Raw genomic sequence first — 13,227 nt, forward strand, 5'->3', positions numbered from 1 at the left:
GCTAAGAAGATCGTATAACTTTTTAAAAAGTAAAAAAATAGTATAAGAAGTTATTAAGAAATGCAATACGTATAATAAAGTAAAATTAGCGTAACACGCATTATACGAAGAATTATAACTAATATTACTACTTAAAAGAGTATAGTAAACTATTATAATAGACTTTATCGTTAAACTACTAAAGTTAAAAGAACCTATAATAGGAGTAGCTTATAATAGCATTCTAGTTATTATAAATAAACTTATAAAATACGCCTATTACATTCCATATAAGGAATTAAGTAATACTAAGGACTTAGCGTATATATTCTTTAAAATAGTTATTATATAATATAAATTACTAATAAAGCTTATATTAGATTACGATAAATTATTTACCTTAAACTTTTAGAAATACCTTATAGAAACTATAAAGATTAAATAAAGCTTATTAATAGCATTCCACCTATAATTAAATAGATAAATAGAAATCTTAAACTAAATACTTAAATAATATCTATAAAGCTATATTAACTACTAATAAAATAATTAGGTAGAATAGCTATTATTAGTATAATAGGCTTATAATAGCTTTAAGATTAATAATATAAAGATATTACTATTTAGGGTAAATTACGGATTTAACCCTATTATTAAAATATATGCAACATAAAATATAAACGCGCTAATAGCTATAATGCATATAGTAACTATAATAGAAATACAGAAATACTTATAATAGAAATAAATATTTTTATAGAACTAAATAAAATACTACGCGAATAGAAAGAGATTACTAGCGCTAATTCTAAAGGAGAGATATAAAGTATACCTTATTCGTAAAAATATTAAAACTAAACGACCTAGTAATAAACTTAACTAAAAGAAGATTAAATTATTTCTTATTAAACGAAAAATCTCGAATATTAACTATAAACTATTATTACTAAATAGAATAAGAATTTATCCTATATTTTATATATTACTACTAGAGAAAGCATTAAATAAATTTATAATCGCTATAAATATTATAATAGAAGATACTAATAAATATAAAGTTAAATGGATACTTAAAGTATAGGAAGATATAAAGAATCGTTATTATCTTATTAAATAAAAAGGATATTTAAACTCTAAAAACACCTAAGAACTAGCTAAAAATCTCACGAATTACTTAACGTTACTTAAATAGTTTTATTCCTAAGAAACGCATTCCAATTAATCTTTTAAGCATCGTTTAATAACTTAATATTAAATTTAACATTTAAGAAACGAACTAAAATAAGATTTAAATCCTTAGAAGGAGTAAAAAGGACCCTTATAGTCTTTTAAAGCTATTTCGCTTTCTTACGTTTTACACGTTCTAACTCTTTAACGTTATTAATACCACGCGTAACCACACGTATTATTTTCTTAAATTATAATTTCTTTTATTTTTATAAACGTAAGACCTTTTAATTCTTAGCTAAGGCACGCTTCTTAGCTTCTTTAAGCTCCCTCTTAAGCTTATAATATTAATTCGTAATGCTATAAAGCTATTAAGGGGTTACCCTCGTAATATTATAATTCCCTTACTTATCTACTACACACTTTACATAATAACTTAAATTAAAAACGGAGGCTTTATATTAGGGAAGTCCCAGATAAGCGTAGCGAGTATAAGCCTTTATAAAGGATAAAAACGAATTATTAATTATCGTAAAAAGAAGGTTATTCTAGTAAAGAGAAGAAGTAAATAAAGCTTTAAACCGCTATTTTAAGATACGATTAATTAATATAATAACATATAATAATAGAAGAAAGAAAACGTATAACACTTAAGCTAGCCTATTTTAATAGCCTTAAGGATAAGACTAATAAAGGAGAGGTATAATATTATAAACGATACTATATAAGACACGGGACGAGACCGTACTAGCTAGGATAAGTACGGCTTATAGGTATAAGAAGAAGGTAAGGGCACGTGACTAGCTACGTAACCTAAGAGGCGATTAAAGAGGTTAATATTTAAACACATTAACTAAAGAGGATTAAACTAACTGAACTTTAAGCTAGTTAATTAAGGTTTAAAGGGATTAATGGTTAAGCTAATTAATCTAGGACTATAATAAAAAGGTAAACGAATACTTAAGGAGAAAGTATTTCTATAGTTAAATAGTTTAGTTCTTTATTAATTAATCTAAGTAATAGTCTTACTATTAAGAGTTATACTCTTAATAGCCTTATTATAATACTACTTAAAAGCTACTCTATAGTATTTAACCTAACTTACTTCCTAAGAAACAAACCTACTATGCCTTAGAACCTAAGCCACCGTTACAGTAACTCTCTATTAACTAGCTTAAGAACGTTTCATTTAATTAATATCTTATTAATAATTAATTTAAAAACGTTTAAAGGTATAATTAATTTACTATTTTATGGGATTTTATCGTCTATTATACGTAGCACGCTTATATAATGTATATAGGTAAGAATAATAGAATAATTAGGCCCCTAAATATAATAATAACCTTAGCAAATAACTGTCTTAAGGAAATAATAGTAGCTATTAATAGTAGTAGTATAATAGCTAGCCCGTTTAATATTTAAAGAATTAAGGTAATAGATTACTATTACTATTTTATAATAGTTGTTTACTATTACCTTTAAACGCTTAGGCACGTTTACCTAGATATAAGGGATAGTATAATAGAGGTAATTAATAATAAGGCTTATATTAAGCTTATTATACAGCTAATAGGTATAAAGAAGAAGATTAATATAATTATCTAGAATATTACTAGTAATTAAAGAATAATTACTTAAATTACAGCTATCTTAATAATAAATATTTAAAGAAATACCTTTAAGCGTATTATACTTAACCCTAAAAGTTATAGGCCTTAAATTATTCGAATATTTACTATACGTTATATAATTTATTATACTTAAACTTCTCTTAAAGGGTATTAAGTAATAATTGACGTGAAGCGCTTAAACTACTATTAAATAATATTAAAAACGCTTAATATATAGCGTTAATAACGCTTCTTATACGTAGGTGTTATAAGTATTACTAAGAATTTTTATTAGGTAATACTTTATATAGGTATTTATAAAACGTTTATAATAAATTACGTAAAAACGTTTTCTTTACTAAATTAAATAATAAGTAACTTATAAATACTTCTTATTAGCCTAAAAATTTCGTATTAAAAGACAATACCTTAACTAAATTAAATAATACACTTATAAACTCTTATACTTCTCTCTTTAATTAATGTAATAATTATTATGCGTTTATAGTCTCTATTAATAATATTTACTTTTCTTTAAAATTAGCGGTAAAATTATAGAAATATACGAGCTTTAAATTACCTATTATACGATTATTAGTATTAATTAAGGTAAATACTAGTATAAGCTTTACCTTTTACACTTAAATATATTTATAATTCTAGATTTATTTAGACTTAAATTACTTGAATAATTAAAATAACGTTTATATAAATACTAGTTACTTAAAAACACTAGTTAACTTAGCTTAGCTAGTAATAAGATACCTAAGTGTAAAGATACGTATTAGGGTAATACTAGTTATAGTTTATAGTATTAGAATTAACGCTTATTAGATTAATAAATACGTGTTATTAGATTTAAACTTTATAGGTATAATAATTAACGGGTAACTAGTAATAGTCTCTTTTATAAGAGAGGTTATAATTATAGTATTACTTAGGGTAAATATACTTCTTAGTATAAATTACCTAGAATTAAAGAGAATTAATATTATAAATAATAAGGGGTATATATGTATATATAATTACTAGAATATTATAATACCTATAAAAGCTTAGTATAATAGATAAAGCATTAACAAAAAAACTACACTATATATAGTTTTTTAGTGTAGTTTATAGTATAGTGTAGTTTTTATAGTTTTAGTGTAATTTAGTTACATTATAATTATATTTATAATGTAATATATAATTATAAAGGGAAATTTTAATTATATATATAACGTTAATTATAAGACTTATAAGGTTATAATTAATATCTTTAAATAAAGCTAATTTAACTCTTTATAATACACTAATTTTTATATATATAGCTTATAAATTAAGTGAGTTATAATAGGTTAAATCTTAGCTAATAATTAAGATTTACTTTTTTAAAATAAGAGATTTAAAGCTTAATAACTTACTTATTAATAATACTATAAAGTTAATTTTATAAGATTTAAAATTACGTGATTTTTAGCTTTATTTTAATATATAATATACTTATATAAGCTTTTTTTAGTAAAACTTTTTTTATAATAAAATTTAAAAATAAAAAAGTTAAGTAAGAAATATAAAATCTATTATAATATAAGAAATAATATATATAAAAAGAAAGTATAAAATATTATTTTATATGAAAAATTTTAAGGTATTTAAATATATTATTTATAACTTTAATATATTTCTTATAACTTAAATATTTAATATTTTATACTTAAGTTATAGGGTAATACTATAAATATTATTATTTTATAAGATATTTATATATAAATAATAGAATTTTTTAATTTTATTATATTTAATATATTTTACTTATAATAATAATATAAAAATAATATTAATTTACTTAATATAATTCCCTTATAATTCCCTTTTATTTTATTTTTATTAGTTTTTTAATCCCTATTTTTAGCTTATTTAAGCTAGCTAATCCCTGCTTACTAATACTAATATTAATAAGTAAATTTAGCTCTATTTTAGCTTATTAATTATATTAGCTAATAATAGCTTATAAATTAATTAATATTACATATTACACTAATTTTTAAAATGTAATATAGTATAATAAAATTACATTATATTATATTATATTAAAATTTATTAAAAACTATAAAACTATACTACTTTTAATGCTTTAATAATAGATTAACGATTTAAATAAGCGTTAAAGCGTAACACGCTATTTAATTTTTAACTTAAACTATTATAACTATACTAATAAGTAACCTATTACCCGTGAATTAACGTTTTTTATTTAAACTACTTCTTATTAAAGTGTTAGTATTTTATACCTTAATAATAAATAATAAAATTATAGTAGTAATTATTAGTAATTAATCTAATAATTTAATTATAATCTAAGATAAGTAATAATTAAGCTACCTTAAGTCCTTTAATAATAAGGTGTAAGCTTATTTAATAATAAAAGACGTTAAAGAGATAGCTGTAAATTTAATTAAGGTAATAAAGTATTATATTAAAACGTATATTCTCGTTTTAAAAGATATAATATTTAAGTAAATAACTATTAAGTATTTAGCTATTAACGTTAATATTTATCGCTTAAATTTCTTATAAGAAAACGTAATATTATTTAAATCACTTAATAAATATATGAACTTATTTTATAATAAAGGTTTTATTATAATATTAATTAAAAAGTAAATATATATTTAAATAAAGTTAAGATAAAAGAAATTTATTCTAAAGAAATATAAGGTATACTCGCTTAACGTAAAAGACTAATAAGTTATATTTAAAACTATAAATAACCTTATTAATATTAAAAAGGTTATTTATATAATTAAGTAAGTTCCCTTTATATTTTTAATATTTATTATTTAGGTTAATAAAGAAAACGCTTATAAGGAATAAATAATCGTAAATATTTACGGTTTTAATAAGCTATTAATACTTAATATATATTTAATATATTATTAAGAGAACGTAATTACGCGAATTACTAATACGTTATATATTACTATTATTAATACTATATTCTTTTATTATTAGTAGTTAGTTCACTTAAATTTATAATAGGTATTTACTATTATTACTTATAATAGTTAATTTACTTTTAATATCTTTATTATAAGATATAAGGGCTTAAGTATATACGTTTAAAGGCGAATAAATAATATATTACGTGGTATATATATAATAGCTTACTATAATAATATTATTATTTTATTTACCTTATTTTAGGGAGTATATTTAATACCTACGTATTATATTTTAAATATTACTAAATAATAATATCTTAATTAACTTTAAGAAGACGTTTATTATATATTTAATTATAATTATACTAGGAAAAATTATAAACGCTCTTAAAATATTTATAACTTTAAAAAAATTAATAGTAATTTAAAACTTATAATTCCTTAAATTCTTACGTGATTTAAAGTATCTCTTAGAATTTATAAAATTATTAAGATATAATATCTTAAAATATATAATAATTATTAAATTATTATAAGAACGTAAAATAAATTTATTATAAGTTACTTAAGTATTAAATAAGAATAATAAAGCGTAAGTAAATAAAAAGGTAAAACTATTATTAAAGTTTAAGTTAAAGCTTACTTAAAAAGTATAAGCGTATATAATAGGTGTTTTATAATTATTATAAAAGAAAATTAAGGTATTTAACGCTCTTAAGGTAATATTAACGTATTATCATTTAATTATTATTTATTACGTAAATTAATAGTTATTTATTAATTTTAATATATTAATAGTAGGTATTAGTATAATAATATATTATATTAAAGAAGACGCGATTTTAAAGATTATAGTAAATAAAGTTATTATTAAATACCTATTATAAATAGTAATTTAATTAATTGCTTTTTTATTATAAACGTTATTAATAATAAAAAAGAAATACTAGTTAATAAAGATAAAAATTTACGAATACGTATAAGTATTACGTAAATTATAATAATAGATTAAATTATTTAAGAGGTTATTAGTTATTTATTTTATAGATTATTATAGTATTATTAATTTATTAAGATAATTAAAAATTATTAATATAATTAATTAACACGTAATAAATAAAAAGCTTATTTAAGTAATAAAGTATATTAGCTAATTTAACGTTATAGTTATTTATAAAGCTAAAAAAGAATATTTAGTTTTAAACGCTCTTAATTATCTTAAGATAATATAGTTAAATTACCCTAAGAATATATTAAAGTAATTAAAAGATATATTAAATAATAGGTTAAAACTCTAATATAAAGTAAATTTTATTACCTAGTATAACCTAGTAATATTAGACTTTACGTTAATACTAATAGAGTAGATTATTATATTAATAATATTAACTATTAATTTAATAGTAATAAGTTTAAAATTTAAGTAATTACTAAAAATAAGCTATTATAAAGACCTTATATAAAAGCGTATTTAATAGACACTTAAGAGTAACGCTTAATTATTATTAAAGAATAAAGTATTAATAAAAAAACTATATTATATATAGTTTTTTAGTGTAGTTTATAGTGTAGTATAGTTTTTATAGTTTTAATATAGTTTAATTATATTATAATTACATTTATAGTATAATATATAATTATAAAGGGAAATTTTAATTATATATATAACGTTAATTATAAGACTTATAAGATTATAATTAATATCTTTAAATAAAGCTAATTTAGCTCTTTATAATACACTAGTTTTTATATATATAGCTTATAAATTAAGTGAGTTATAATAGGTTAAATCTTAGCTAATAATTAAGATTTACTTTTTTAAAATAAGAGATTTAAAGCTTAATAACTTACTTATTAATAACGTTATAAAGCTAATTTTATAAGATTTAAAATCACGTAATTTTTAGCTTTATTTTAATATATAATATGCTTATATAAGCTTTTTTTTAATAAAACTTTTTTTATAATAAAATTTAAAAATAAAAAAGTTAAGTAAGAAATATAAAATCTATTATAATATAAGAAATAATATATATAAAAAGAAAGTATAAAATATTATTTTATATGAAAAATTTTAAGGTATTTAAATATATTATTTATAACTTTAATATATTTCTTATAACTTAAATATTTAATATTTTATACTTAAGTTATAGGGTAATACTATAAATATTATTATTTTATAAGATATTTATATATAAATAATAGAATTTTTTAATTTTATTATATTTAATGTATTTTACTTATAATAATAATATAAAAATAATACTAATTTACTTAATATAATTCTCTTATAATTCCCTTTTATTTTATTTTTATTAGTTTTTTAATCCCTATTTTTAGCTTATTTAAGCTAGTTAATCCCTACTTACTAATACTAATATTAGTAAGTAAATTTAGCTTTATTTTAGCTTACTAATTATATTAACTAATAATAGCTTATAAATTAATTAATACTATATATTACACTAATTTTTAAAATATAATGTAATATAGTAAAACTACACTATACTATACTACACTAAAATTCACTAAAAACTATAAAACTACACTACTTTTAATGCTCTGCTAGAGAATTAGGTACGATTACTATTTCAGATTATTAATAAACTCTTATAAAAGATATTAGTAGAACTACCTTAGTTATATATTCTAAATATTACGGTTAAGTAAGTATTTAAGATAATTTACGATAATAACTATTTAAGGTATACGAAATTAAGTAGTTTAATAGCTTAATTTTACATTAATAAAGGTTTATAATAGCTTTATATATATCTACTAGGGTATCTAATATATAAAGTATATTAAACTAAGAGGTATAAGCCGCACGGAAATTTACAATTACTTATTCCGCTATTAATGCTATATTTTATAATTTTAATTAACTTTTTACTCTTATTACTCGAATTATTAAAGGGGAATAATATAATATTAGTTATTATAAATAAATTTACGAAGCAAGTAATACTTAAGCCCTATATAAGTAGTATTACCGTGAAAGTATACGTAATAGTATTATATAATTAATTATTATACGTAAATTAAGGTATTCTAAAGATTTTACTAAGCGATAAAGATAGCTGCTTTTTAATAGCTTTATAATAGCATTTTTAAACGCTATTAGGTACTAGATTATTACATTTAATAGTATATTACCCTTAAATTAACGGCTAAACTAAGCGAATAATATAATAGATTAAATTAATATTACGCGTTTATTTTATAAGATTAAATAATCCTAAAAAATAATAGTAAGTTTTATTAAATATTTAATTTAAATTTAATAATACGAAGACATTAATAACGTAACGTTTCTTTAATAAGTTAATTCTAGAATTTATATTAAATAATATAGCTTTAATATTAAATAACTTAGCTTTAATAATATTAAATAAATTAACGAAACGTTTATAGGTATATAACGCTTTAATTATAATTATAATTAATATAAAGTACTATTATAACGTATAACGTAAACTAATATTCTTTAATATTAAAGATAAAGTTTTTATACGATTATTAGATAATAAATATATATTATTAATAGGTTTAAGTTAAAAGTATAGTTTAAAAAGAGTAAGCTTATTTAAAGTTATTAAGCGAATTAAGCGTTTAGCCTATAAACTTACGCTACTTAATTTCTAGCGCGTATACCTAGTAATATTAGTAGACTATTTTAAATTAGCTATACTAAACGTTTTTAATAGACGTTTAGAGATTATAGCTTTAATTTAGCTAACTAATTAAAAGGTATAAGTAATAATAGTATAAAAGATAATAGTTAACGTATCTTAATACTTAATTGCATTTAAATAATTAAAAGAACTATATAATTAATAGACTATAATACTAGTATTAATAAGATTAAAAGGTAAATAAAAGGCTTTAAAGAAATAATAGTTTAATAGCTATTTATTAGCTATTAATACTTTAATATTATAAATTATAAACGGTAATAAGAATATTACTTTACTTTTCTCTCTCTTTATTCTTTCTTTTTATTTTCTCTCTTCTCTTTTCTTCTCTCTTTTCTAATATTATACGAGACGTCTAGTATTTCTTTTTACCTATATTATGATTATTATAGCAAATATCTTTATATATAGTCTAGATTTTTAGGTATTATAAGATTATTTAATATAATTTAAACGTTTCTTTCTTAAAATAATAACTATAATAAAGAGATAATAGAATATTCTATTAATAGTGTAATTACCGCTAATATTTATACTAGTATTCTAGTAATTATTATAGGTATTTTAGGTATTTATAAATTAATAACTACTAATACTAGATTATTCTTAGTAATTATAGGGATTTTAATAGTAGGTAATACTAGTATTCTATTAGAATACGTAATAGTAGTACTTAACTTAAATAATTATAGTAATATAGTATTAAATAATATTTAAGCTATAGCGTTTATTTAAAGAAATCTTTTTAAGCATTAATAAAGTAATACTTAATCTAGTAATAACTATTAACGCGTTTTTATTAATTATAGTATAAGTAATAACTTTAGTAATAGTTATTAGCGCGTTTCTATTAATTATAATATAAATAATAACTTTAATAATAATAGGTAACGCGCTTTTATTAATTATAATTAGTATAATTCTAGTAATTATAGCTTTAATACTAGTAACGTTTAACTAAAAAATAATATTTTAAGAGGTATTCTTAAATTTACCTACTTTGAATAAGAATACGGCTATAACCGCGAGATTTCTACGAGATATAATATAGTTATAGCTATTATAGAATATTCGCGTTAAAATATTTAAATATTTAATTTATAAATATTTAAAGCTAAAAGATATAATTATATAACTATTAAATAATATTATTATAAAGAAAATAAAAAAGGTAAACGCTAGTTTAATTATAGCTTAAACGCTTATTATAGTAAGCTAATTATACTTAAAATATAATTATATATATAGCGCTAATAAGGTGTATTAAAGAATTATAAACGCTTAGCCTTAAAATTAAGAAATATTAAATAGGCTTATAATAAAAATTTAAATTTAATTTATTTAATAGAATTTAAAATAAAAGCGTAATATAATATTACCCGCGAATAATCGCGCGACTAACGTAACGTAAAAGGTAACCCTAGTATTATTTAAGAATACCCTATTAATTCTATTAACCCTATTAACCCTATTAACTCTATTAATACTAGAAAGCTAAATATATATACTACTACTATTAATACTATTACTTATAACGCTATTACCTGTTAATAGCTAAGTGCGTTTTAACCTTAAGTAATAGTTGCTTACACTTACCTTATAAAAGTGTTTTATAGTTAAAGACGTTAAATAACCTAAGATTAAAAAATAAATGTTAAAAAAGATATTAGCTAAAATAATAGATATCTTAGCACGCGTATAATATTAAAATGAGAAAAATAAATAATTAAGAACCACGTAACGTTATTTTTAGAAGGCTTTTAATCGTTAAAACGTAAAGATAATATAGTAATTAAATAAAATTATAAGAGTTATAAGAGATATATTAGACGTTTACATATAATAAATAGAGATATTATGATAATTAAACGAATTAAAAAGTATAATTAAGCTAAATATCTTTTTTATATTTAGCGTTAATATATATATTAAATAGGTTTTTTATATAGTTACGCGTTTAATTAAAGACGCGTAATAAATAATAGTTTTATAGCGTTTTAAGATATTTAAGAGCTTATTTATATTTAATAAAACGTTTATATAAAGTAAATTATTTAAGTTAATAGGAAATTCGCTAGAAACGCGTAAATAGTTTATTAGTAAGCTTAAATATTAAGAGAAGTATATTTAAAGTTTCTTTTTCTCTTATAAGCATAACGGAAACGTTATTTTTAATTAGCGGCAGTTATCACGTGACACGCACGATCTATATATTTAGTTGCTCACAGGGCTCGATTAGCTTAGCTCAACAAGAAATCATCACATCACGTCACATCCTCCCGACCTGCTCCACCCCACTCTCCACCCGCCTCGAGCTAGCAGGTGTGTGGCCAGTACTTCGGCTCTAGGTGCTTCGCGAAACCCAACACTCCTTACGCAGTCTCAACCTCTTATCTCCGGCTCTCGTCGTTTAACGTGCGCAAACAAAGGAATCCTTTCTACATTACGCGCTCTCGTGACCCCTCTCCCAGACAGAGCGGCCGACCTGTCCATCTGAGCCAGGTTTCCCCCAGCTTCGACCGGACGGTCGGTTCTCGAGATTCCTCGCCGGTTTCATCGTTGGCATGGATGTGGAAAGATCTTAGTGGTGCTACTCGTCCGGACCTCCTTCCCGTCGACTGGTTCTCTTTGTCTAGATTGATGACTTTGGCTCTCTCCGTTGCTGTGCTGCTCGCTATAAAGGTTCCCGAGCAGTCGGCAAATACAGAATACGCTTGACAATGGTAAGCTGTTAGCATTCTCAACCGGATCCTTCAGTAGGAAGAGGCTAAACTGTACCAAGGGATGCTGTTTTTCTAGGTCTTCTGGCCCTAATTCGCCTTATCCTGGCGGCGCGCCTAATGCGTCTGCTCGCCACATCAATCCACCTCCCCTTAGGCTACCAGAAAGCGTGCAAGCAGGCTCCCAAGCCTTGCCTCGCCAGCGACATCAGGATCAAGGTCCACTGGATGAACATATCAACAAGCCCTTGCGTCGACATGTGTGGACATCAACAGATCGCCAGTGGACGAAACAGCAACTAGATGACGAGAGAGCCGAATTTTTCGATACTCGAGTAACTGGACGTTCGGAAATATGGCAAACAATTCACGCTGCCGTGGCTGTCTTGCAAGAATCCGGAGGTGAAGGTTGTGACGCCCTGGCAACTGCACAGTCAATTCTTTCTGCTGCAGAGATCTCCCTGCCGACGGGTGATCTTGCAAATGGTGCATACGATTCGCTTGGCAACTACTACCAGCTCCCACAATGGGTTGTTTCCGACCCGAGTAATATTTCGACTCTATGTGAAGGAGTTGACGCGCCTGACATGTCAACAACTGGGGATGACGACACCGCAGAAGAGGAGATTGACCCTGTTTCTCTCGTAGATGATCCCGAGAGACGAAGGCATGAAAAGGGCAAAGAGGTTATCGATCTTCGTGACCAGATAACTTTACGTGCACGCCTTAGTGAGACCGGGAGGGATTTTGATATTCATGTCAGCAAATCGGATACCGTGCGAAATATAATCAGGAAACTTGGCTGTGAAGCGTCAGTAAGTGTCCTATTTTCATTGCTCGCTTCCTTTTGTTGTATGGGAACGTCCCTTGTTTCGTTGAGACACCTGGAGTTCCGGTTATAGCCAACCGCAAGCTAATGCCTCCTATCTAAAGCTACCCGCCGAAAAGAAAATCAGAATTGCCTATATGGGCAAAATGCTCAAAGATAGCCAGCCTCTTGAAATACAGGGCTGGCAAACTGGCCATGTGGTTAATGCACTCGTCTTCAACAGAGATTAATATGCGCGCTACGCAAGCTTGTCAGCAACCTCTTTCTTCATTAAGTGGCTACGATACAGCGATC

The 13,227-nt window shown here is 23.0% G+C and overlaps 1 protein-coding gene across 1 annotated transcript; it reads left to right on the forward strand.

Moving 5' to 3' along the window:
- Positions 1-12,104: 12,104 nt before the first annotated feature.
- J3458_014552 (uncharacterized protein) lies at positions 12,105-13,006 on the forward strand (the record flags this gene model as incomplete). The annotated part of the gene is made up of 2 exons (XM_007817242.2): positions 12,105-12,107; positions 12,167-13,006. The coding sequence occupies 2 exons, from the start codon at positions 12,105-12,107 to the stop codon at positions 13,004-13,006; spliced, it is 843 nt and encodes a 280-aa protein (XP_007815433.2).
- Between the last annotated feature and the right edge of the window lie 221 nt (positions 13,007-13,227).

This window comes from Metarhizium acridum, assembly GCF_019434415.1.
Source record: "Metarhizium acridum strain ARSEF 324 chromosome Unknown scaffold_320, whole genome shotgun sequence".
Taxonomy (NCBI): domain Eukaryota; kingdom Fungi; phylum Ascomycota; class Sordariomycetes; order Hypocreales; family Clavicipitaceae; genus Metarhizium; species Metarhizium acridum.